The sequence below is a fragment of the Leguminivora glycinivorella genome, chromosome Z, assembly GCF_023078275.1.
Source record: "Leguminivora glycinivorella isolate SPB_JAAS2020 chromosome Z, LegGlyc_1.1, whole genome shotgun sequence".
NCBI lineage: Eukaryota > Metazoa > Arthropoda > Insecta > Lepidoptera > Tortricidae > Leguminivora > Leguminivora glycinivorella.
The window spans coordinates 16,932,892-16,958,890 of NC_062998.1; the positions used below are offsets into that span (position 1 = coordinate 16,932,892).

The 25,999-nt window shown below is 36.7% G+C and overlaps 2 protein-coding genes across 3 annotated transcripts in view; one reads left to right on the forward strand and one right to left on the reverse strand.

The window, feature by feature from the left end:
• LOC125241006 overlaps positions 1 to 19,831 on the forward strand; it is a 96,614-nt gene extending 76,783 nt beyond the window's left edge. Inside the window, exons 7-11 of one of the 2 annotated variants that reach the window (XM_048149267.1) lie at positions 3,643 to 3,825; positions 15,520 to 15,660; positions 15,840 to 15,985; positions 16,134 to 16,304; positions 17,264 to 19,831. In XM_048149267.1, the coding sequence (XP_048005224.1) occupies positions 3,643 to 3,825; positions 15,520 to 15,660; positions 15,840 to 15,985; positions 16,134 to 16,304; positions 17,264 to 17,344 (722 nt within the window). In that variant the 3' untranslated portion in view covers positions 17,345 to 19,831. The remainder of the gene's footprint in view (positions 1 to 3,642; positions 3,826 to 15,519; positions 15,661 to 15,839; positions 15,986 to 16,133; positions 16,305 to 17,263) is intronic. The other variant, XM_048149268.1, reaches the window with a different exon arrangement.
• A 2,221-nt stretch (positions 19,832 to 22,052) lies between these two features.
• The window catches only part of LOC125240824 (ATP-binding cassette sub-family C member 4-like), a 48,441-nt gene continuing 44,494 nt past the window's right edge, over positions 22,053 to 25,999 (reverse strand). The window contains exons 25-27 of the mRNA XM_048148950.1: positions 24,812 to 24,911; positions 23,612 to 23,752; positions 22,053 to 22,722 (exon numbers count right to left, since the gene is read on the reverse strand). Coding sequence (XP_048004907.1) covers positions 22,675 to 22,722; positions 23,612 to 23,752; positions 24,812 to 24,911 — 289 coding nt within the window. The 3' untranslated portion in view covers positions 22,053 to 22,674. The remainder of the gene's footprint in view (positions 22,723 to 23,611; positions 23,753 to 24,811; positions 24,912 to 25,999) is intronic.

A 25,999-nucleotide genomic window follows, 5' to 3' on the forward strand; every position in this document is an offset into this window, starting at 1 on the left:
TCCAAATTATAAACAAATCAATTATTTTTGGAGTCGGTACCAGCCTGTGTATGGTTGGGTGGGGCAAACAGGCAATAGCAAGGCGACGAACAGGTCTAAACAGGTCTAGTAAACAGATGTTTAAAAAAATATTAAAGTCAACACTATTAGATAATATAACTGCCTAAGTAGTGGATTTTCAGTTAACATATCATGTCATGTAAATATTAGTGGGTAGGAATGCGTAGATATTTCGTTTCACGAGAGCGACATGTTGCAGATCGTAAGAACATATAAATAAGGTTCATAGACACTGCTGTCGTGAGACGAAGTAGGTACGCAAACGCATGTTAGTTGTAAGTTGCATTGTGGTTTGTGGTAAACAACTTAATTAAGGTAAAATATGTTTGAGAGCGCACTATTCGCCAACAAACTGGTTCCAGTTTGGCGAAAAGAAAAAAATGTAATATAGTCATAAGTTTTTTGAAATAAATAAATAAAAATAAAAAATAAAAATAAAAATTGGGCTACATAGTACATCGTTTTCTGAAGATTTTGGGTTCATGGGGTCGGAACGGGTATAACTAACGTAATTTATGGTGAATAGGGCCAAAACCGACTTTTGAACGTCGATAGCAGTTTTTTTATATGTGCCATGCTAATTTTTTACACAAAAAATCTTCCGGCAGTGTGAACTTCGGTTTGTCTTTGAAAATATGTCGTTTTATTTAGTAATTTTCGCTCACCCTAACGTTGGAGTGAATAGGGTCGGGAAGGGGGTGAATAGGGAAAAGGGTTGACTCTTTCGGATTGCGAACAAAATATGACCTGTCACGAGCGTATTATATTAATTTTACCAAAAAATAAGGATTTAATATGTTATGAGTGGTCGGTAATGAAATCTACACATATTATGATAACCCTTAACCAACCTTTATAGTTAGATGGTGCTCTGACGAGGTGAATAAGTAAGTATGGTCGTGGGCAGTGCGGATAACGTGTCAAAATATAAGCGTAGTTTGTTGCTATTTTTCATGTTTAAATAAACTTCTAAACGAACGTAGTGGGTATTAAAGTAAAAGGTTCACAGTGAATATTAGGTTGCCAGAAATGTGTTTAGCTATACCATTGTATTGAATTTTGTATCATAAAGTCAACCTAGGTATTTACTACTAATGATTTACTCTGTGGGGTGTCTTTGATCACTTGCATGGGGTAACATTGACCATAATGACACATAGTTAATTATTGTCTGATTTTGTCACGGTACTTGTTGAGGCTGATAATTTGATCGCTTCTTGTGATAAATATTGAAATAATTGTAAATAAAGTTGGTTTTTCGAAGATGTTAATTTTTATTCTTGATCAAAGTAACCCCAAAATAGCGTTAAAGAGTTGTAATATTTGACTGCGAACCATTTTTTTTATCTTTTCTTGACATAAAATACTTTTGTAAGGGATTGCATTCGATTATCATTAAAAAAAATATATAGTGTATCAAATTAACCCCAATGTCAGTTTATGTTTGATCACATCGTTTTTTTTCTGCGTACATTATTTTATTTATTTATTCCTTATTGCACATAAAAAAAAAAGTACAAATGGTGGACATAATGCCTTAAGGCATTCTCTACCAGTCAACCACTGGGTTAAAAAGAAACATTTCATACGTGCAGGCATCGTGACAGAAAACAATAATCCTGATATCACTTATTTTGTTACCTTTTTAGATTTTTAGCAGGAAATGACCGAAAAAGTCCCATTTTTTTTCTTCCTTAGTTACGTTACGTTGACCAATTTTGAATTTATACTTCTCTAACTCCTACATTTAATGGGTAAAAATACCCATTAAATGTAGAAGCTAGAGAAGTTTAAATTCCCAAATTGGTCAATGTAACCCCAGTTTACGGTAGACACCGTCAACCTATTCTAATAATTCTCTTTTTATTTGAAAGAAAATTCGTTACGATAATATGCATATAAAATATGCAATCTAAGATAAAAATGCTTTTCATATGAACTATATAGTTACAAACTTAGTTCAGATTTTTTTGTACAACTTTTAAAAATTGTTCTACCTATCAAGTTCAAAATAATTTTCCTAGAAAGTCTTTTTTCTACTCCCGAACTATTATTCGTCATTTACAGGGTCGTGCATAGATCTTTAAAACCCTACATAAAAGTCTATTCCCCAAAGCCAGTGTCCGCCGGCTTTCCGCGCGTGCGCACTATCGAAAAAACTGAAAACGCATTGTTTGGCTCTGTAACCATGGCAACGCCTTATAACGATACGGCGCGCGTGCGCGGGAAGGCTTTGGGCAGCTGAGCTGACAGTGCAAACCTTTGCGTCAAAATACAGGAAACAGTGTGAATTTCACGAAAGTTATTCAAGAAACCTATTAAAAACTAAGTGCATGGTCGTAGAAAAAGTATTGTATGCAACGGTGTTTAACTGAGTCAAAAAATACTCGTGCCGTCTTAATAACAATTTTCGGCTTCGCCTCAGATTGTTACCCACGCCACTCGTCTTTTTTGATCTCCTTTAAACGCCTGTTGCATAAAATACTATTTAAAGTTCTGCTTTTGAGATTTTTTCATATTTGAGAAAACAGCCCTTATGGCCTGAAATACGGCATACGGCAGTGATATTGACATTGACATATGCTTTTTCGTATTTTGATGGTATTTTGACTGCACTGTATTTTTTCCATGCTAATTTGAACCTTATCTCTGAGCGATGTTTTTTAATTTTCAGTTAGGTACATCACAGATGTGTATGACATGACATCTAGGTATTTAGCCATTTAAAAGAAACTACAAGGGGCTTTACAGACGTGGCGACTGCAACTGGTACAGGGCCTAAACCATAATTTAAAATTATATTGTGATTTTTATATGTATTTGTGGTTTATTTAATACTAAGTATGAGTTTCAACATTTTCAACTCAAGGAACTGAAATTAAGAGAAGGGACTCGGAAATTGGGTAAGATCAAGAGTCTGATGCAGATGCCGATGGCAGTATTGGATAAGATAAGATATGCGTCGATATTCCCTGTCTTTCTTTGTGTCTCTGACATGACTGCTGTTAGGTGTACTCTATTCATTAGGTTTTTATTTTATACACATACTTTATTTTTGTATCAAAATAAATGATAAATTGATAAAAAACCTAACGACCAAAAAGAATAAAGTACCTATCTGTTAGTCTTTAATACACCCCGCATATACGTAATGCACAGCACTAATGTTTGCGGGGATATGCGGGGATAGGCAGGCTGACGATTTTTAATCTAAGTATAGAAAAGTAACGCAAAATGAAGTGCAAAGTAATTTGAAATACACCTAGATAAACAATCAATTGAATAAGGAACGTTATCTACATATTTAGGTAAATTTAAGTCACATGAGACATGAACAGAGAAGGAAAGCTAGATGATGCGTATTTTTTCTCTGTCTTCTTGTATGCTACCTTTTTTACAGTTTTAATTTCTCAAAGGAGGTCAGTAGTTGACTACAAACTCAAAATAACACTCTTGAAAAAAATTAAGGGTCACTGACCTTTCACAGTAAATTGAGGTAGTGTGAGTGAAGGGTGTTTGTGTGTGTAATGGGGTAATTTGACAGATTCTGAAAATTCTCCCTGCTCTACCCCCTCTTAACAGTGCCGCCGGAAGCGCCGTGGCAGGTAGATTCGGTGCCGTGGCGCGCGCTGGCGGTCGGCGGCGGGGTGCTGACATGCCTGCTGCTGGCGGCTGCCGTGCTGCACCGGCGCTGCACGCCGCGCCTGCGGCTGCTGGCGCGCCGCGCACGCGCACTGGCCACCACGCCTGCTCAGAGAGCTCGAGGTAATTCTCATACCTATCCTCAGGCCGTTTTCACATTATCCGATCCGATATCGGATGTCGGAAGGATTTCAATAGAAAAAATCCAAGATGGCGCCTGTAATGTATGGGATATCGGTCCGACATCCGATATCGGATCGGATAATGTGAAAACGCACTCAGGGTTACACTCCATTTCACCTGTACCATCTCGAGCTAGTAAGCTATGATGAGCTAGCGGCTATAAAAACGAACAAAAAATAAGCACTCCCGTGCAAATAAAAGAGACACGGCGATATTGATAGTTCACCGCTGGACGAGTAACTATAAACATTGGCGTGTCTCTTTTATTTACACAGGATTATCTTTTGTTCGTTTTTATAGCTTATAGTTTACTAGCTCGCGGTGAGACCAGTGCCATAACAGTCATAACATACATGGTATGAAACAAAAGAATACAACCTTTGCTTAGAATTTATTAAGGACTAGTTTTTGCCCGCGGCTTCGCTCGCGTTAGAAAGAGACAACAAGTGGCCTATATCACTCTCCATCCCTTCAAATATCTCCCCTTAAAAAATCACGTCGATTCGTCATTCCGTTTTGCCGTGAAGGACGGACAAACAAACAGACACACACACTTTCCCATTTATAATATTAGTATGGATTATAGACACTTTGTCCTAACTCAAGTACGTTTCTCAAAAATTAATAAAAAACCGTGAACCGGGACTTATTCCGTGCTAAAAGGGGGGGTTGCGTCAGGGGCCGAGGAGGGGACGCTAGTGTGCGCAAAGCACAATACCCCAAGGATCAGAAGTGCATTAAATTTTGTTTTTTCGAAAAAACGCACTATTACTGAATCACTATGACTTGTAGGTATTTACTTACCTAAACTAAATCCATTATTTTTACATGACTGTCGCTTGCCCTTGATGTCTTGGACTCAGTAACGGGTGAGGCTACGGAAGTACACCTAAAGCCGAAACAAAAGGACTTAAGCGATGTTGTATTAGGTACTTTTGTGCCAATCTATATTTACTGACATGATTTCGGTCTTTAGCACAAGGGAGCAAAATGACAAATTTACGGCAGTTGAAGATGGAAATTATTTTGCCACCATGTGACACATTTTGCTTTTCACATCACCTATGAGGAAACTTCAAAATATTAATGATTAGCTTTTGCCCGCGGCATCGCTCGCGTTAAATTCGAAAATTGCGGATAGCTCCAAACAAACGTTTACTCCCCCCCCCCATCTTAGGGAAGTGGGGGGTTAGAAAGAGACAAAAAGTAGCATATGTCACTCTCCATCCCTTTAATTATCTCCACTTAAAAAATCATGTCAATTCGTCGCTCCGTTTTGCTGTGAAAGACGGACAAACAAACAGACACACTTTCCCATTTATAATATTAGTATGGATAGCTACCTAATGCACTTCATGTACAAATAGTACACACTTCGACGTATAACCAATTGACAAAAAAATATCGTGTGCAAACTATTGTTATTATGTTAATATTTAATAATTACTGGCAACAAAATCCCTACAGTAAGTATTACTTTGCCCCCTTGTAACAGAGAAGAAAGTCCCTTTTCCGAATGGGTGATGTGAAAGGTACCTACTTTTTTTTGGGCTCGTCGGTATAAATAGATTCTGCCACAGAACTATATTTAGATAGAAGAAACAAGTTCATCTATTTGTATAGGGGCCGAGCGTGTCAAATTTTGTACTGAAGTTGTTTCTTGCCTGTAATTTTAAATATGTCTCAGGCTCTTGATTGTTCATAATTTTTGTGTTGTTTCAATTGAATATCACGTAACGAGGCATTTTTTATGTTTTGATTGACTTCAACTTACAAAAATTGACGCCCGAAAGCTGCAAGCTGCGATTAAAGACGGACAACTCAGTGGATTTCACTGAGTTCATTTGACACGCTAAGTAGATACGTTTGCTTGATCTATGGTATATATGACATCTGTGGATTCTGCTGTTGCTTGTTGTTGTAATTAATTAGTTATATGAAATGAAATAATGATGAAATAAATAATAATAATAGGGGCCGTCTTACATCGATCGACTTTGCCCGAAACTACTTAAACAAAACTCGTGCTATGGGTACATTGGGTACCATGCAATGCGATAGTGTACCATACATATGTACCTATACATACAGATGTAGTGCGAACAGATTTGCCTTCGTATTGTTACGGAAACTTACGAACGTGTCATGCTATTTCAGTCAGTCTCAGTACAAGATGTACTGACATTGACTGAACTAAACTAGCATGACAAATACGAACGTTTCCGAAGGAAAGCCTTTTCGCAATACATCTGTACATATGTAGGTACGTACTTACTTTCATAGAAAACACTCGTGACTCAAATCCCTCAAATCTGTGTCCATTACACAAGTATTTATTTTATTTAAACTTTTCACAGTAAAAAATGTACAAAAGGCGAACTTAATGCCAGAATGCATTCTCTACCGGCTAACCTTTGGGCCAAACAGAGATCTATAAAAGCTGCAGGAAATATCGCAATGACGAGAAATGGAATACCTACTAAATAACCATAAATGATTATGTATATTATACAGCATACTATTATATATATAGATAGATAGATAGATACATTTATTGGTACTAATCATACACCGTCAAACACTGTTACAATTATGTAAAAAATAAATAAAAAAATACAATCTTTCAAACAAAATTCCAATAAAATGATGTCTAATTTGATCTAAGGAACTTGATGCCATTTTGTACATTAAAAAATAAATAATAATAGTAATGATCAGAAAAGTGATATCAATACAATAATTACAACACAATTCGAAAATCAATGAAATTACAATTAAAAATAATAATAATAAATAAGAATTCGTAAATACAATTTTATTATAGCATTTTAGGTCATGTTTAATTTTTAGCTAAATTTTCATTCATCAAGGAATTCATTTATTGTGTAATAGGCCTTCATTAGGCAATACATTTTCAACTTATGTATAAATTGGCGTTCATTGTCAACATTTTTGATAGCTTCAGGAATCTTATTGTACACTTTAGCGCCCATTACCTTGAGAGACTTGCCCGTTTTCTGCAGTCTATGTGCGGGGACTGCCAGCCCCAGTTTCCTCCTTGCGAAGTTACTTCGTGCTAAGGGGAATTCATTCGGGTTCCTTCTCACATACTTAGCCACCTCGACGATATAGAGAGAAGGCACTGTCAACACTCTGAGGTGAATGAAGAGTGGCCTGGCCGTCTCATCTGGAGGAACTCCGCATATAAGGCGAATAACTTTTTTTTTAATCAAAAACGGCCTGTCTCTGTCAGCCGCTAAGCCCCATAAATCTATTCCACTGGTCAGGTGTGTATGGAAGTAGGCATAGTACGCAGTCATTAAATTTTGCCGTGTTAACGTCCGCTTTAGGCGAGATATAGCATAATAGGCAGAGTTGAGTTTCAAACATACGGCGTCGATGTGCTCCCCCCATTGCAAACCTTTATCGAACGTGAAACCTACATAACGAGCATGGTGCACAGGTTCAATTCGATCGCCATCGACATTGATATCGAGTGTCGACTACGCTACACAGCTGAGTGAAAAGTGTATTAGGTTTGTTTTACTTATATTCAGTTTCATGCCGTTGACGTCAAACCAAAATTGTAATTTAAGTGTAATGTCTCTAATGTTACTCTGTAGCTCCTCGTGGTCGCATCCGTGAACTATTGCACATATGTCATCTGCATACATAATAAACTTTACGATTGGACTTTGGAATGGGAGGTCATTCATAAGTAATGTGAATACGGTGTTCCCTACATTGGAGCCCTGGGGAACCGACCTGTCACCGATAGATCCTGGATCAGACCTGACACCATCCACTTCCGTTATTTGGTTCCGGTTTGCTAAAAAGGACCGCACAATATCTAGGGCCGTTCCACGTATGCCGTAATGTTCCAATTTTGCAGCTATAAGTGTATGATCGACCAGATCAAATGCGCGAGAGGGGTCAAAGAAAATAGCGGCAACGTACCTTCTTGACTCCAAATGATCTAGAATAGTTGCAAGCAATTCGCGCGCTGCACCCACTGTAGATCGGCCTTCTCGGTAGGCATACTGCTCCTTGCTGAGGGCCCCATTCATGCTAAAGAATCTAACTATTCTGTCGCAGAGACCTGTTTCAAAGACCTTGGAGGGTACAAGGGATATTGGGCGGTAGCTTTTCATTACATCTTTGGCACCTTTTCCCTTGTAAACCGGAGTCACCTTTATATTCTTAAGCGAGTCTGGGTAGTGACCATTTAGAATGGAGTAGTTAAAGTGCTCACACAATCCATCAATGAAGTTTAAAGGTAGGTTGTGTAGAATAGACGTCGGGATACCATATATGTCTTTGGTTGTTTTAGCTTTAGTTCTCTTTATTATATTGAATACCTCCTGAATTGTGAATGGTGCCACAAACATGGTAGACGCCTGAAAGGGGCATGTAGCACGCAGCAGGCGCACCGCGTCCGGCAGGCTAGGCCCGAAGGTCGTGCATTTATTGTGGAAACGGAAGAAAATAATTTCTGATGTTACAGTTCATGTTTTTGTTTTTAGTTTATTGGAGAAACAAAAACAGATCGTGTGACGTGTAGTTAATTAAGAAAGAACATTTTAATTGGAGCTTAGTATTTTAACGTTGAGTCGTTAAAGGACAAAATGAGAGCCTTAGTGCGTTTTCACATTATCCGATCCGATATCGGATCTCGGACCGATATCCCATACATTACGGCCCAATTTTGGATTTTTTCCATTGAAATCCTTCCGACATCCGATATCGGATCGGATAATGTGAAAACGCTTATAAATTTATTTATGATGCAAAAGTATGAATTCAGATTTCAAAGAATGATGATCAAATCAAAAGCTCTTGAACGACAGCGGCGGTGTGGGATATTCTCGGAAGCGCGCCGGCCTCCATTGCCGGTAGAGATGGGTAGGGGTGAGTAAATACTGAGTATTTACTCGTAATTTACTCAAAGCACCGAGTAAATACTCGTATTTACTCATTTGGGTGAGTGGAAATTGTTACCTAAAAATAATTTAAAAAATGAGATTTAAGTACTTAGTCGTCTTTATTTTAACTGTGTGGACATGTTTAAATGATATTTACATTATTAGAAGCTTATGGGAGTCTTAGTTTGTCGAAAAAGAGGTAATCATTGTGAGAAAAACATAGTGATAATGTTTAGTTAGCAGTTTTGTTTTAAAAAAGCAGGTATTTACAGTAAAAGTATGAGACTTAAATTAAATTGATGTTCTAGATAACGGCATGACGTTCGGAAGTAATTGTTAATGTGGCACTTACGACCTTTTATTAAGGGTTTTCTAAAGAAAACTCAAAAATGGCTCAGCTGATGACGTTTAAAGTACTAGTTTTGTATTTTGTATTATATGGGCAATAATTTGACGGTTTCTGGATATTTTTCCAACAACGAATTCGAAAGTTATAAAGGTATAAACATTATTTCGGCCTTAATTATCGTTTTATTCCAAAACTGTTCATATTATTAACAAACTTTTTTAGAAACATTCAATTAATTTTTAAAGACCTATCAGATGATGTATAACACACTGGTAATTTCTGAATTTTATTTTTGTGAAAAATAGTTACATGTATGGAGAGCACGTCTTTAAAATAAAATTAATATAAATTTGATTACTTAACTTAGTAGCCGATAAAAAAATACACCAATATTTCTAATTTGTATTTCCATTTCAGCACGCTAAATAGTTTATACCCACCAATTTGAGTAAAAACGAGTAAATACGGGTATTTTGAGTAAATACTGAGTATTTACTCGATATTTACTCTTGAGTATTTACTCACTACCCATCTCTAATTGCCGGGCATACAAACACTTGGACAACAATTGAGCCATAAAATTAACTGCCACGTTCCCGTAACAAAAGGATGCTCTCTACCTGAACAAAAAAATAATCCCCTTTTACCTATGAGGAAATAATTATCGATTGTAAGGTTGTAAGGTATCTAGGAGGATCCTTTGGTAGGTACTGACATAATAACCTATTCAGTAATGTTAAGTAATTATTTAGACATGCGCCGTCTGATATTTTACGCTAACTTTTATGTTGTTCTTAAGGATATTTCACTCTTATCGATTATATCGATTAATTAAGTATTGGGGACTTCCGGTTCGGCTGCCATCTTAGTGGCACGTGTCGCGAATAATTTCTCCTTCTTTTGCTCATTAATGTTGTTTAAAGTGTAATATCGATAGCTTATTATGCAGTAAACTAATGTTATAGTGAGAAGCTGATGAAGAATTAATCTCGAAACGCGTTTAGCCCTTTTTTGTCATCGACGGCCGATAGTCCACGTGCCCTTGTAAAATCTAGCTATCAATTTACAAGTGCCAACTACCGAACAACGTCGCACTTACCCTGACACTGGCAAAATAGTCCCACCAAATGGGACTGAGGCCATTTTTATAAAAAAAAAAAATTAAGTATTGTACATGAAATCGAAATTTGTTTTAGGTACTCGAATTTAACAAAAAGCGAATAAAGCTGATCAATACCAGGTGGTTCCTGTTAGTGAACCTAACGACGTGTTGAATTTAACGAAAAACAAAACAAAACGACGGTTTTAGTAGGTGCAAAGGCCCCTTATAAAAATAACTAACGTTCTGGGTGCTTATGCTTAACCTAGACGCGAATACATACATATACTTAGTTAGGGTTATAGCTAACTATTTAAACGCTAATTAGGTACTGTCTCTGTGTTATTAGTGACAGTGAGACTCAAAAATCGGCCCCCTGACTCTATATTATACTCGTATTAATGAAGGTTATTTTTATTCAATGTAGGTACATATACTTGATATAAGGTGTACTCGGGTAATTCCGAACGTCGAAAACCGTCGGCAAATTCCGAAAAGGGACCCTTATTACTATGGAATCACGGGTGATTATCATTTGAATTTCGGAATTTTCCGACGGCTTTCGACGTTCGGAATTACCCGAGTACACCTTAATTATGTTTAGTACCTGTAGTTAAATGCTCAAATGAAGGAAGATGGCTATACAAATGAGTTTCTTAGAACTCGGACGTTTACAAAAAACGTGTCAGATCTTTATTTGTTTAAGACGATACAGCTAGGAGGCGTCAATTCTCCATACAAATGCTCTCGACTATTTCCTCCCTGGTTTTTGAAGATAGAGCAAAGATTTTTTCAGCGCAGATTATTATTATTTTTATCTGTGTCGGTCCGTTTTGATTTTTTTAATATTCTTATTTTTAAAGTCGCTAGAGCCCGTCAAAAATTAAGAGTTTTAAATGATTCACGGTTATTTTCATTAGACTTATATCATGATCACGGAAAACATTCCCTGATCATGATGCATGCAACTGCGTCGAAATATCGGGAGCTCAACAAAAATCAAAAAGGTAATCACGGTCTATGTCCCGGTCAATATATTTAAGTCCATCAAACATTACCAAACACGGTCTTATTGATTATGGCGCAAAAAAAGGTTTGGTATTCAAAATTGGTCACAATCATAATTAGCCAAAAAAAACTAAACGGTCCGACACAGATTATTTAATTGTTATTCAGATTCTCAAATTTCGTTACGATTGATTAAGTTTTGAAGGAGGAAACAGTCGAGATCGGAACCTCGATTTTAAAGATTTTTTCGCAATATCTTTGAACTGAGTTGTTCTGGATGGACTATTTTTTTTTCGATAATTCTAGTTAATAACACTAGTATATTGAACTAAAATTCCCAAATTGAAAGGGGGACTCCTTTCCGTTTTAGCATTACCTATCGCTCCTGTAGCGTCTTAAGCTGCTTAATGGTTGAAGGAAACCGTTTATTTACCGTGCCGGGTTCGAATCCCTGTGAGGGCATCTATTTATGTGATGAGCACAGATATTTTTTCGTAAGTCATGGATGTTTTCTACGTATATAAGTATGTATTTATCTATACATATATGTAAGTATATCGTTGCCTAGCACCCATAAATAGTACAAGCTTTGCTTAGTTTGGGGCTAGGTTGATCTGTGTAAGTAAGGTGTCCCCCAATATTTATTTATTTAATTGTTTATTTATGTATCATGTCAAATTAAATACATACTAAGAAAAAGTTATACCTAAACTACTTACATATGTAAATTAAACTAACACTAAATATAACTTCAATGAACTAAAGTATGATCTAATAAATAAAAACCCCAAATTGAACTATTTAAAATCAAAATTCCCTCTTCGGCAGTGTTCCGTACATGCTGGCAGCATTACCTCGCTGAATCGCAATGGTTATGCGCTGCGCACTTTAATAATTATTGTATTTGTTCATACATTTTGTATGGCGGTAACGGAATGGAAGGTTTGAAAAATGTATGAAAATCTTGGGACATTTTTTTCTCCTATTAGGATCGAAAGACCTCGACCTCGGTATGAATCGTGTAAAAAATACCCATGCTACAAAAAAAGAGTGGGGTGGACAACTTCAAATGGCCCAGTTTCATGTGCTCTCACGCTTCTGTCTACCCAGTTTGGGAATACAAGCGTGAGTATAATCAGACATCGTACATTTTGTACCAATTTCATTGCAACATATGGCATAACTAAACATTTTCTTGGTAGATGATAAATTAAGGTCCATAATACATACTCCTAATTAACTATTCCTGCTAGATTCGGACACACCTCTATAACGCGACAATGCCGCTCCGAAATTGCTAGAAAAGTCTGGTTATTATAATGCATGAAAGCGTATGCTCTGCACTCATATAATGTACGTATATGTTTGAATATACAGTGTGGAAAAATCGAATGCCACATGGATGGCAACTACAATACTTTAAATATTGTAAATAGCCATAGCTGGGCATTAACTCGTTAATCCGTTAATCGTTAATTAACGAAGTTAACATTTTGGTTAACGGATTAACTTTTAAGTTAACTTTAAAAAATGTTAACGGATTCGTTAACTTCCGTTAAATTTCTTCGAGTCCGTTAATCGTTAATCCAGTTCCGCACGCGCCGAGTAAAATTTGCTCTGACCGCTACTGTAAAAGCCCGGAGTACGGCAAAACCTAAGATTTTCACGTAAATTCACAGTCTACAGACAAATTGGTGCCTTTGGATCACTTGTTCGAGACCTGCCAAAGTTTATTAGTCCTACTGCACCCATCACTAACTGCGAAATAGAATGTAAATCATCATGCATGTCTCAAAAATCACGGAACCGACGTATCAAGCCAGAGTGCAGAGTTCGGCGGGCCGCGCTATCTACCAAGTTACCGTGGATCACAACTTCGATTAGAGGTGTCTCAATCCGAGAAACCTACGCACCATGACTAAGGGGCCGTCCATAAATTACGTCATTCTAAATTAGGGGGGGGGGGGTTTGGTCTGCGGATGACGGTAAATGATAGATGGGGGGGGGGGGGGGGGTGTTTCGAAATTGACGTCATTCTTATTTATTTATTTATAGTTTATTTTTCACGTACAAAAAGATTATTTCTAAAAAGAAATTTCTTCCAGCACACCTAGTAAGTGAGACTGCAAATGTGAGAGGCGGCTAAGGCGCATACAATACTAAAATAACTCATAATAAACATACATAAGTAATGCAACATAAATGTACACAAATACAGTAATAACTACAGATAAAATACTCTAACAATAATATTACATATAATACTAGCTGCCCGCCCCGGCTTCGCCCGTGGTACTTAAATGTATTATACATATAAACCTTTTTTAAGAATCAGTCTATCTATTTAAAAAAACCGCATCAAAATCCGTTGCGTAGTTTTAAAGATCTAAGCATACATAGGGACAGACAGCGAAAGCGACTTTGTTTTATACTATGTATTTATATTATATTATAAGTAGTTATATTATATCAATGATTATTGCCAAAGTAAAAATAATAAAAGATGATTCTATAACCAAGTGTTTTAATCATATAATACCCTATTTTTCTCAAATCTGCAATGTTTTATTTTGTCAAACTGGTAATGACGTCAATTTTGGGAGAAGGGGGGGGGGGGGGGTCATTAAGATATGACGATAGGATGATTATAGGGGGGGGGGGGTCTAAAATCTGAAAAAATCGATGACGTAATTTATGGACAGCCCCTAAGACCGCATGATTGACCCAATAAAACATATAAAACCTAGAATTTACCAAACCAACGTCGATATAAGTCCAAATAGAATATTTATTAACATTTCGCTGTTACCAATTGGCAGCTGGGATTTTTTAAGAGATTTTGGCGAACTTCGGGCTTTTACAGTAACATATAAACTTACGCAAATACTAAATAGTTCATAAATGATGCAACTAGCAACAGTAATATTATATTTTTATAGCGATTAACGGATTATCGATTAACTTTAACTTCCGTTAAATTTGTTGAAATGTATCGCTTTAACGATTAACGAAGTAAACTTTTATAGCAACGGATTAGCGATTATCGAAGTTAACTATTTGATTAACGGTGCCCAGCTATGTAAATAGCACATTTTGCGTAAGGGAGATTTTCCTTTGTTTTTAAAAACAATACATTCTGCATTTAAGGATTTATGAAAAATCGCTTGCCTCAGTCGGGACTCGAACCGGTCAAACGTGCCGTATTTTATGATGCAGATTGAAAGGGTTACTAGTAAGGTTAATTTTTCTCTAAATAACAAATACAATCAGAATAACGGAAGGCTATGAAAACTAACAATTACCTTGCATTTCACGTGACGGGTGAGATCAAATTTAAAAGGTAATTGTAGTAGGTAAAGTAAATAGAGAAAAATGAACCTTACCAGTAACCCTTTCAATCTGCATCATAAAATACGGCACGTTATTTTTTGTCACATTTGACCGGTTCGACGAGTCCCGACTGAGGCAAGCGATTTTTCATAAATCCTTAAATGCAGAATTTATTGTTTTTAAAAACAAAGGAAAGTCTCCCTTACACAAAATGTGCTATTTAAAATGAAACATGTAAATTGAATTGTAAACTACCTTAAATATTGTACAATATTTAAGGTAGTTGCCATCCATGTGGCATTCGATTTTTCCACACTGTATAACAACATACAATTCAATTTACATGTTTCATTTTGGTAATAAGCAGAATCATTTCATAAATTATGGTTGTTGTTACTTTTTAAAGTCATTGTAGTTGTTGTAATGTTAAATATCGATGTATGTATGTATTTGTCTATACATATACAATATACATGTATTAATATGCCGATGTAGTCTGATTATAATTGATATGAATTAGAGTGGCATGGCAATGACAAACTACCCACACGTATTGTATCGAGCTGTTGAAATAATACCACATAGGATTGGTTTAATTAAGTTATCTTATGCAGAACGTGCACTAAAAAGTAGCTGGATATTAAAAGTTTTTTTTTTAAATCAGCATGGCAAACATATGATGCGTGATGACTACCTACAGGTACCTACTACCTACCTATCCCACTCTAATTACATATAAGTATTACTCGTATAGTTGCAAGAAGACGGGTAGAATATCTCCGGGCGGGCGCAATACTGTCACGCCTATCATGTGCTTACCATGTTGCTGTGAGACAAGTTTCTAAGAAAGACCGGGTATTAGAATACTGTGTGGGTAGTTTGACGAGGCAAGATCAAGTTAGAGTAATAATGTAAATTGTGTACAGTGCTGGACAAGGAGTTCGATGTCCTGGTGTGCTGGACGCCCGTGGACCGCGAGCTGGTGCGCGGCGCGCTGCTGCCCACGCTGCAGCACAAATATAAGTACCGTCTGCACGGCGTGCAGGTGCCCACCGAGCCCGACAACTGTGAGCTTCCTACTACGTTTCATTTTCATACTAATAAGAAAAGTCATGGCATGATTTGTGGCTATTTAGCTGGATTATTCTCGTACCCTGTATGTTTTTCCAACTGGAAATCAATAATTTAAAAAGGACACTTCACACAGGGATCTGGTAGACTAGGAGCTAAAATTGATGAATTGCAGGGTACTATGAGCTGGAAGGCGAGTGCGCGCGGTGCCGGGCGCTGGTCGCCGTGCTGTCGCCCGCGCAGTACTCGCCCGCGCAGCTGCTCACGTGCCTGCGCCAGCTGCGCGCGCTGCCTGTGCCCCCTGTCGTCGTCCTGCTGCAGGTACGTAATCAGCCACTAATCGACGTCTACCTAAGGGCCACCTCCCTGACGTCGTAGTTTTAAAGAGAAAGTCATATTCCATTTACCAAAATAATATAATCGCTAAAACGTATTTAATCATTCTTTTTCGTTCACTTTTTATTAACAGGATCTGCCGAACCTCAAACGCGAAGCCAAAGATTCAGGAGAAACTTTGGTGAATATTTTGCGTCGCACGCGCCTGATCCCCTGGCGCAGTTTGCAGGACCGCGAGTTCTGGACGCAGCTGCGGCTCGCTCTGCCGCTGCCGCCGCCGTCGACGCCGACCACCCCGCAACACGTCAGTATTCATACGACTCACTATCAGTAGGTAACAACCCCTACGATGGTGAAGTTATCATTGCGACTTTCATTGCCATTGCCGCACGGAATAGTTATTTGTTATACAAGGGAGCAAAGTTGTATTTTAACCGAGTGTGGAATTGCAACACGAACTTGCGAATGGGTAGGGTTGAACTACGAGCGAGCGAATGGATTCTATGGTTGAACCACGAGCGAAGCGAGTGGTTCAAAAATAGAATCATGAGCGAAGCGAGTAGTTCAAAAATAGAATCCTGAGCGTAGAGAGTGCTGAAATACACACGAGTTAAAATAACTTTGCATCCCGTGTGTGTGTTTCACCTCACTAAAGCGAGGAAACGCGCAATAAAAACAACTGGAACATAATTGCACAGAAATAAGTCAATTTGCGTTTATTACATTTTCCACGAAGCACCGACCGACACCACAAAAGTTTCAAATTAAGAATCAAGAAGAAAAATCTATTTGGGTGCGTTCCGTTTCACGCGTTTTGAGATTGCAATGTTACTTAAGGTGCGTTCTGAATAAGTACAATAGAAGAGTCAAACATACAATTTTTTGTACGATTTCAAGTGTCTTATGGTAAAATCATGTTATAAAATTATTTGTATTTTATGTTTTTAGTCGGATACAATTCGATATGAAATTATTTTTACGTTCGCATCACATGATTTGTTAAGACAATTTAAGCACAGGGACAAAATTGTCCTGTCTGGGAGATGCCTTTACAAGAAATTATATTTAAAAAAGTAACTAATGACACGTTCGGATTTCAAATATTCTTTGCACTCTTGTGGATAAAATGCGATTTTGCTATCTGTTTTAAAAAAATAAAAAAGTCCTTTCCAAGCTAGTGAGGTGAAAAGTAATAAACTTAGCCAATGCGAATTAAAACAATTAACCAGTGCGGATTGATTAACATTCATTAACATTCTACAGACTTTCCAGATCCTGATCCAAGCTGAAAGTGACTACAATACGAAATCCCGATCTGGTAGTCTTACAGCTCTCGTAGTGTAAACTATCGACGAGGCCCAAAAGAATTCCAAGCAAGCTGCGAATCGGGTGGACTTCGACCAACGGAACTAGCACTACAATGAACCAAATTTACCTAGTGTCTGTTACTTCTTACTTGTTCTCGAATAAAAATATTCATATCGGGAGGCTAGGATAATATACATCCATGAGCAAAGGAATCTGCATAAGTAGTTATAAGTTTACAGAATTACTAATCGAATTGACTCATAGCAATGCTTGTGAATGAATCTACTTAGGTATGTAACATTTTAAGCCTATCATGTCACTGTCTATTAGTTTTACGTATACGATGATAACGCCCTTCTACCTACTTACTTTTTGAAAGTTATTTGTGGTGAGGGTGAAGTGAATATTTAAGTAATTAATTTATTGTCTAATTAATCAAGCCGTCTCAATATTATCTAAACGGTCCAAAAATGTGGCTGCTGATATGCCATGCGTGATTCGTGATGTGTCGCGATTGTGGTGTCATTCCATTTAATCAGGTTAATATTTCTGTAAGTAGTGTTTAGAAACTCTATAGAGTACAGTAAATACAGTTGAACTGAGCTTCACTTTGTCGGTATTATAGACAGTTTTCAAAGATCTCTATGTAGGTAATCCTAATATCAATTAAAGCACTTGCGTATATTCATTAGTAGGTACCTAGGTGTACCAATAAAATTAGATACATGCGTAAATGTATTATAGAAATAAAAACGTTACTATGTGCCAAAAATTTCGACATTTTACATTATTATAATATCTTTACAGTACCTATATAACGCATGAGTACGAAAATTTTCGATTTTTTTTTATATTTCTTAGAATCGTTGTGCTACAAGTTTTTGAACTTACCAAAAGACTGAATTTAAGATATCACAGGGTAAAATTCAATAGCTATCCGTCGTCCGGTGGCTCGTTCACATCGTACACAATTTTATTGTACCTAAAGCAACCATAAAAGGACATTTTATTTTTATTTACTAAATCAAGTATTTGCTCAAAAGTATTCAGTTGTGTTTATTTCGTGTGCACGACAAAATTGATCCCTTTTATTATCTCTCTCGAAATTGAAATATGTTGAATTGTACCTATACTGTAAGACGTTGTTTTTGTTTTAGTTATTTTATTTAGAATAATTATGTGTAAGTATTTCACTATTGTAATGTAGGTAAATACCTAGAAGGTAGGCATACCACAATGTCCAATAACTCAATGACACATGTTTAATCATTAGATATTCGCTGTACCTATTAAAGTGTATACATGTATGTAAAATTCCCTTTTTACCTAAATATTAAATATATTTATTGTAATTTCGGTCATAGATACATTGACCCTTTCCGGATTTTGTAGCAAGACTGTTTAAGTTCACAGCCTACCAACACGTAATTTGTACACTCCGATTATGTAAGCAGCAATTTACAATACAATAAGTACCTATACCTACAGCTCTTTAGATCATTGCATGGACCTTTACAAATCACAATAATAGTCTATCAATATGTATTTGGTGTACCGTGTACCGGTGTTTTACATGCACGAGTGCATGTTTTGCCATAGGTACGATATTATTATATTTTCGGAAACTTTCCTATTTGTCGTGCTACTTCAATCAAGTTCAATCCTTTTGTACAGTCGAGTTCAGAAATATGGGTACATTTTTTACTTTCTTGCAACGAGTTAAGGTTAAGTAACCTGTTAAAGAAATGCACACATATCTATGAACTCTACTGTACCTACTTATACAACGTGTGTATTCCATACGGGCGAATATATGTTTTTTTTTAATAGGTAAGATATTTTTTTTTTCATACATAATAATTCAGCACGCAGTGTATTATGTCCACATCAATTAGTGTACCTACCTAAACGTCATTACAACATGACGTTATGTCATGTCAAATTAGGTTGGACAGCGTAGATTGCTGCTTGGCCAGATTTAAAAAAATAATTAGGTACTCTTAAACATTTTTTAACAAAATGTTATCTTATTACGATTCGTATGATCGGATACTATAACTGGATACATTATTCGCCCGTATGGAATTCACACGCTGTATGTTTTGTATGAATGTCTGCAATACGATGGTAAAACATCATTCGTCTACATCTGTATTTTTTTTCAGTTCTGAAGAGTTCTGTAGATTAAAACGAAAATTGCATAATCAATACTTATATTTTGTAATTAATTGAAATGGATTTACAAACATTTATGCTTCGCCAAAGGAGGGTTCTTGTTTACTGGAAGTGTGTGTCCATGCACGGATTATAATATGTTTACGAATAGGTGTGTATACAAAACTCTAAGGTAGACTTGAATTCGTTAACCCCTCGAATGCCTTATCCCGTATCCGTCATAGACAATTTGGTCTTTAATGAACAAATGAAAAGTTATTAATTGAGTAGCAAATTTCCGACGTCGGCATTCCAGGGGTCGTTTTTGTATCAATTATATGAAGCGAGTCGTTGAGAAAAAGCAAATAAAAACACATCAACCATTTTTAGGGTTCCGTAGTCAACTAGGAACCCTTATAGTTTCGCCATGTCTGTCTGTCCGTCCGTCCGTCCGTCCGTCCGTCCGTCCGTCCGTCCGCGGATAATCTCAGTAACCGTTAGCACTAGAAAGCTGAAATTTGGTACCAATATGTATATCAATCACGCCAACAAAGTGCAAAAATAAAAAATGGGAAAATTTTTTTTATTAGGGTACCCCCCCTACATGCAAAGTGGGGGCTGATATTTTTTTTCATTCCAACCCCAACGTGTGATATATTGTTGGATAGGTATTTAAAAATGAATAAGGGTTTACTAAAATCATTTTTTGATAATGTTAATACTTTCGGAAATAATCGCTCTTAAAGGAAAAAAAGTGCGTCCCCCCCCCCTCTAACTTTTGAACCATATGTTTAAAAAATATGAAAAAAATCACCAAAGTAGGGTTCAGTAGTTTTTGAGAAAAATACGAAAAACTACGGAACCCTACACTGAGCGTGGCCCGACACGCTCTTGGCCGGTTTTTTAAAGTAATTGTCAAGGAAATAGGCAAGGTAAGGTGCAAGAAGATTGAAGGGTTTTTCTTGAGGGATAAGATCAAATACGTTCCGTAATTCGTATAGCGAATCACTACGGGTGGCTTGCTATCGAATAACCCTTAAATCTTCCGGATCTTCCCCATCATACCTTACGGATTTATCCCCAACTGGTAGGCACGAGTGGCCGTACTTGGCAATAATGGGTTAAAAATGAAATCCTTGAAATCCATTTATGTATTAGTACGAGTGTGTGTATGTTCATATCTTTCTATTCGGCTATTATCTAAACTTAATGTTTAAATATCCGCCTCATGCTCTTAAGGACTGTAAGCACTACATAGCTATACCGAATCAATGTATTAATGGCAGTTTAAACGAATAAAGACGACAAAATATTAAACCCGTATTTATTTTTATTGTTTCACCAAATACCTAAATACCAATCACCCGACTCAAGTTAGAATGGGCTGGGTCCATGGCTACTACCTACGTAGCCAAATGCACAACACAAACACCTACGGTAATAACGACAACGACAGTAGCTATACTCTGTAACAAGTCTGTCAGTAAATAAGAACAAAGAAAACTATACGTATCCTTTTCTCTAGCACCCTAAAGAAAAGGATGCATATAGTTTTCTTTGTTCTTATTTACTGACAGACTTGTTTGACAGTTTATCTCTATCGCTTTTCTGTATTGGCGCGACCGAATCAATTTGAAAGCAAATTTAAGTGCTCTACTGCGATTTGAACCAACTAATATGTAACAGGCCTATTTGACAATTAAATGAACTAATAGATTGCACTACGGAGATTATTGTACTGAAGGTGTATTAATCTGATAAGAGTTTAGATCATTTAGACTGAAATTAAAGAACATATATCGGTACATAAGAACTGCATTTAATTCACATTAAATAACTATTACAGAATACAATAATTATAACAGGCACAGCATTTCACATAAATTCATCATCCTTTATGAATCAGGACAATATTTCCCCCTTTATCACTGACTTTGTGTGTAAAAATATAAAGATCAAAAATGGGCACCATTTATGGCATTTACACGAAATATTTCCAATAACATACTTTGTATGTTACATGTATTTATAAATTATTATCAAGTACACTTGTGAGCAATTCGGCATGAAACTGCAACCGTGTAAACCGTCGCGTCGCCATTCCTACCAACAACATCACCATACAAATTTACTTATACATTAAGTACATCGATAGTATAATAGCACCTCAACTATAAACACTACAAAAGTTCCGTAAGTTAGCTCATAATTCTAAATGTCATACACACCCTTATAAGTAAATTAGCTCCTGCTCTCCGTTCAGACAGATCTTTCAATATTCGATTTCGTATAATATAGTAAATTCATTAACTTGTACAGTTTTACCATGAAAATAAGTTAAATACATTCGAGATACGTCGCTTGCACTGATTTACAAATAAACATTGTAAAATGAGCATTTCTTTTTTTTTGCCACTTTTATGAAGTGTGATATTTTTGAAAAAAATATGCTATTTCTACTCAGAATTACTAGCCTTTTCAATCATAGTAGTTAAAAAAATTGTCCCATACGATTTTTTCTTATTTTGTTACCATTTTCCGTACATGTTGTATGGGGTAACAAAAGAGGAAAGTAAAAAAAATGCTATGGAAATTCTGGGACACTTTTTGTCTCCCAGTGAGATTGAAAGTACTCGTGATTCTGAGTACAATTGACCTAAAAGTCCCTAAAACAATAAAAAAAAATATTGGCAAAACAAAAAGAAATGCTCAAATGATGTGAATGAGGTAGTAAAATAAATCGGTAAATAAAATTCGCTATGTACAAAATAAATATGCTTCGTGTTCGCAATGTCATCGGGCTTTCGCAGGCGGGCCTACCGCACTTATTTATATGGTAAACCTGTTTAAACAATAGGCATATAACACAGAATGGACACCTACTTAATTATTTGGTATAAAATATAGGATGAATCATGTCGATTATAAAATTAACAAATACACACTAATCAATTAAACTATTCTTACACATAGTTCTTGAAATATATAAAAATAACTGGTTTCATAAATATAATTGGACATAGTTGAGTGGATCTGTTATAATTTAAGTATCTTGGCTACTTATACAAGGTTGCGTGCTTTGTCGCAATATACTTGATACAGGATCAGATCCTTGTTAAGTACCTATATTAACTTTATGGGCACTAATTCAAACATAGGAACGTTTGTGTACATTGATTTCAATAATCTAATATAAATAAAATTTGTCTAGATCACTCGGCGCCGCTCGTGGTTGATGGCCGTTTCCTTTTACTATAAGACTGTAACAAAGAAATAAATAATTTATAATATCAATAATATAATATCAGCAATATGACGCTCTATGCAAATTAATTGTAAGCCACGAAATGCTAAATTCCTACCCTCGGAGCTATAGCAAGCTAAGATGATAGCGATAATAATAGCCTCGCCGTCGTAAATGTTATTTTAAACGTCAAACTTCGACGACATAAAAAACTTAACCCTTGCAAAAAATCGTAACTGTTGCCAACGTAGTTTAGTGTTACTCAAATAATTTTAGGGGCTTCAATTTGTCAGAATATTTTTACCTGTAATTGCAATACATATCGTCACTACTTTTAAAAAATCTCGTATCTCACGCTGTTCCTCAAAGTTAAAACGCAGTAAGTCTATATGCATTCCATACATACTTACTACAATTTTCTTTTCATTGACAGACGAAGATACAAGTTTTTTTAAAAGTAGTGACGATATGTCAAAATAACAGAAAGATATCTATTTATATCTAATGAGGCAGACAACCGATGAACATTTTCAGTTTATCAGAAACCGAGAGGAAGGAAAAGTTAACAAGCCAGATTGTATTACAAACAGACAAAGAAACAGGTGAAACTAAATAAGCTGAATGTCTCGCGTACGAGTTACTGTCGTCGCTATATCACCGATGTATGGAGTCTGCTAATTGTTATACCCGCGAAAAGGTAACCTGCAGAAGCAGCTGCAGTGTTTAACACCGTGTGACAGCGCGCCATCGCGCACCAGTGTGGGAGCACCATTAATATCTCGTTCACAAAACTACTTGTATTTTTTTAACTACATCAATGATTGCGAGACGAGTAGGCCTCGGGAGACATACTGTCGCGACCATCATGTGCTTGGCCGGCTGCAGCCGTAGTGCATGTAGCCTACCTGTTCCGCGATCCTGGCCAGCGTGTCGGCCATGGCGCGGCCCGTCTGGTCGACCATGCCGCGCAGCACGCCGCCCGGCCGGCCCAGCAGCACGTGCGGGTGGTCGAACTCCACCATCTGCCCCGCGTCCATCACCAGCACCTGCATTACGACACACCTTCAGAACTGTGGCGCTACTCAAAACAGCCTCGCGCAGCCTACTTGAAAATTACTATTATACACCGTGTTTCACTTAACACTAAAAACCTGAAAACTGTTTGTTCAGAATCGAGAGTAGAATCGATTGAGCTATATCTTGATGGGGGTAATATTTTTTGTTTTAATTTGTATTATTAGTTATTGTTTACGTGCCCATTCTACAAATTCGTAATACAACATTGTGCATATCATATTGTTAGAGGTTGTATACCTTTTTCAGTATTTAAGGGTATTAATACTGGCTGGTTACTTGGACGATTATTTTTTCCGCTACGAGATAGACGTTGTGCGTCACTTTAATTTTAAAGTTTATCATAAGTCATAACAAATTGAACTCGTACCTAATTACAACCTTGTCATTTTGAATGTTAGGTTTAAATTTGCTTACTGCGTCACCTGTCCAATTTGAAGTTTACTGTGACACAGGTTAAAGTGCTTTACAGTGACATAGCTGTCTATTGGTAAACCTTATGTCGTTGCAGTAACATACACAATTAAACAGTTTGAAGGTTTATGATGGTAGCTAGCAATTATTTTATTGAGTGTAGAGTTAAAAGCAGAGTAGAGCTGCACAGAAAATTAAAAATTCAATTTAAAAAAATAATAATCATCAGATTAAAAAATGAACATTGTAGATACGTTTAAAAAAATAAAAATCAGTTGGGGTGTCTGAGGTTTTGAGTGATACCGGAAACACCGTGTATATGAGACGTTATCTGGATAATGGGACCTTAGTGTCGATGGCGCTTACGTCCCGCGGCGTCGTATTTGTATACGAACATCGCTCATAACGCCGTAAGCGTATGAAAATATTTTATTTTTATAATCGATAGATTTTAGTGTCTGGAGCAACACAAATTATCAATGAGAACATAAAATCTGTCAAACCTATTTTAAGTAAGAATTAGGTAAATACGCCTGAATTGTCACCGTTATTATTAAATTCCAATTTATGGTCAAATAAACAGGAAATTTGCTTTACTGCTGCTGTTACAAGCCTACCTTGTCTGAGTCCATAACGGTGTGCAGTCGATGGGCAATAGTGAGTACAGTGCAATCGGCAAATTTGTTTCTTATTGTAGTTTGGATCAGCGCATCCGTCCTGAAAAAGATGTATTATATCAATTATTTTATATCCACAAGCAAAAACGATTACTGCCGAGTTGGGTACTCGCGCGCACATATAACAATTCTGGCGTGATTTGGAGTTTTTGCGTGAGAGAATGCAACACACATTAATTAGCAAACAGATGATGTCATAATTTTCAAATTTTGACTACATCATACAATGCAGGGTAGCGTCAGATTGAATAAAGTACGTGTTGTTTTATGCGACAAACACAGCGTTGAAATCACTCACATCTAAATAGAAAAATTAGTCTCTCGCTATGTTTATTGTGTGATAAAATACTCTTATACACATATTAACGGAGGAAGAATGGTGTGCGACAGGCGTGTTTATCGATTTAAACAACCGCGCGCCCAACACATTCGGTGCCAGCGCGAGCTGCTCGCTAAGAGTATACCCGATAACACGAGGAAATGCGTATGTAGAGTAATAGGACACCCGAATATCGGGTCACTAGCACTGAATGTGTAATGAAAACAGCGCTTTTAACTATAAAACTCCCGTGAAACGAACATATTTAAAAATATTTTAAGTGGGTTACTCACGTATTAACGCTCGACATGTTTTGATCCATTTTCGGGGATCTTTTTCAAGAGTAGAGACACCGCCTCTACGCGTCGAGAGCGCGACGCATACTCGCTATCGACTTAATACGTGAGTAACCCGCTTAAATATAAAAACAGCTATATTTATAATGATATAATAATAATATAGTACATTACATCAGAGGCCGGGAAAATGAGGATTTCCGGCCAAGTGGGTATATACGGCCGAGCGAGCGTGCGAGCGAGGCCGGATAGGGATACGAGGCCGGGAATCCGTTTTCACGTCGAGGCATGTATAGTGCTTTTCTCAAACATACAATGAAATTTAAAAAAATGCTCTAAAGGACAATATTTTATAAAAAAAAGTTACTTTGCAGGCCTAGGTCTAAAAAATAATATGAAATCCCTTTACAGTCCTCTCGAGTTGTTGCGCCCAAAAAGCGATACTTCCCAGCCCATTTTAAGGAACGTAAAGACAATATTTCATTGCATGTTTGAGAAAAAACATTTTACAGT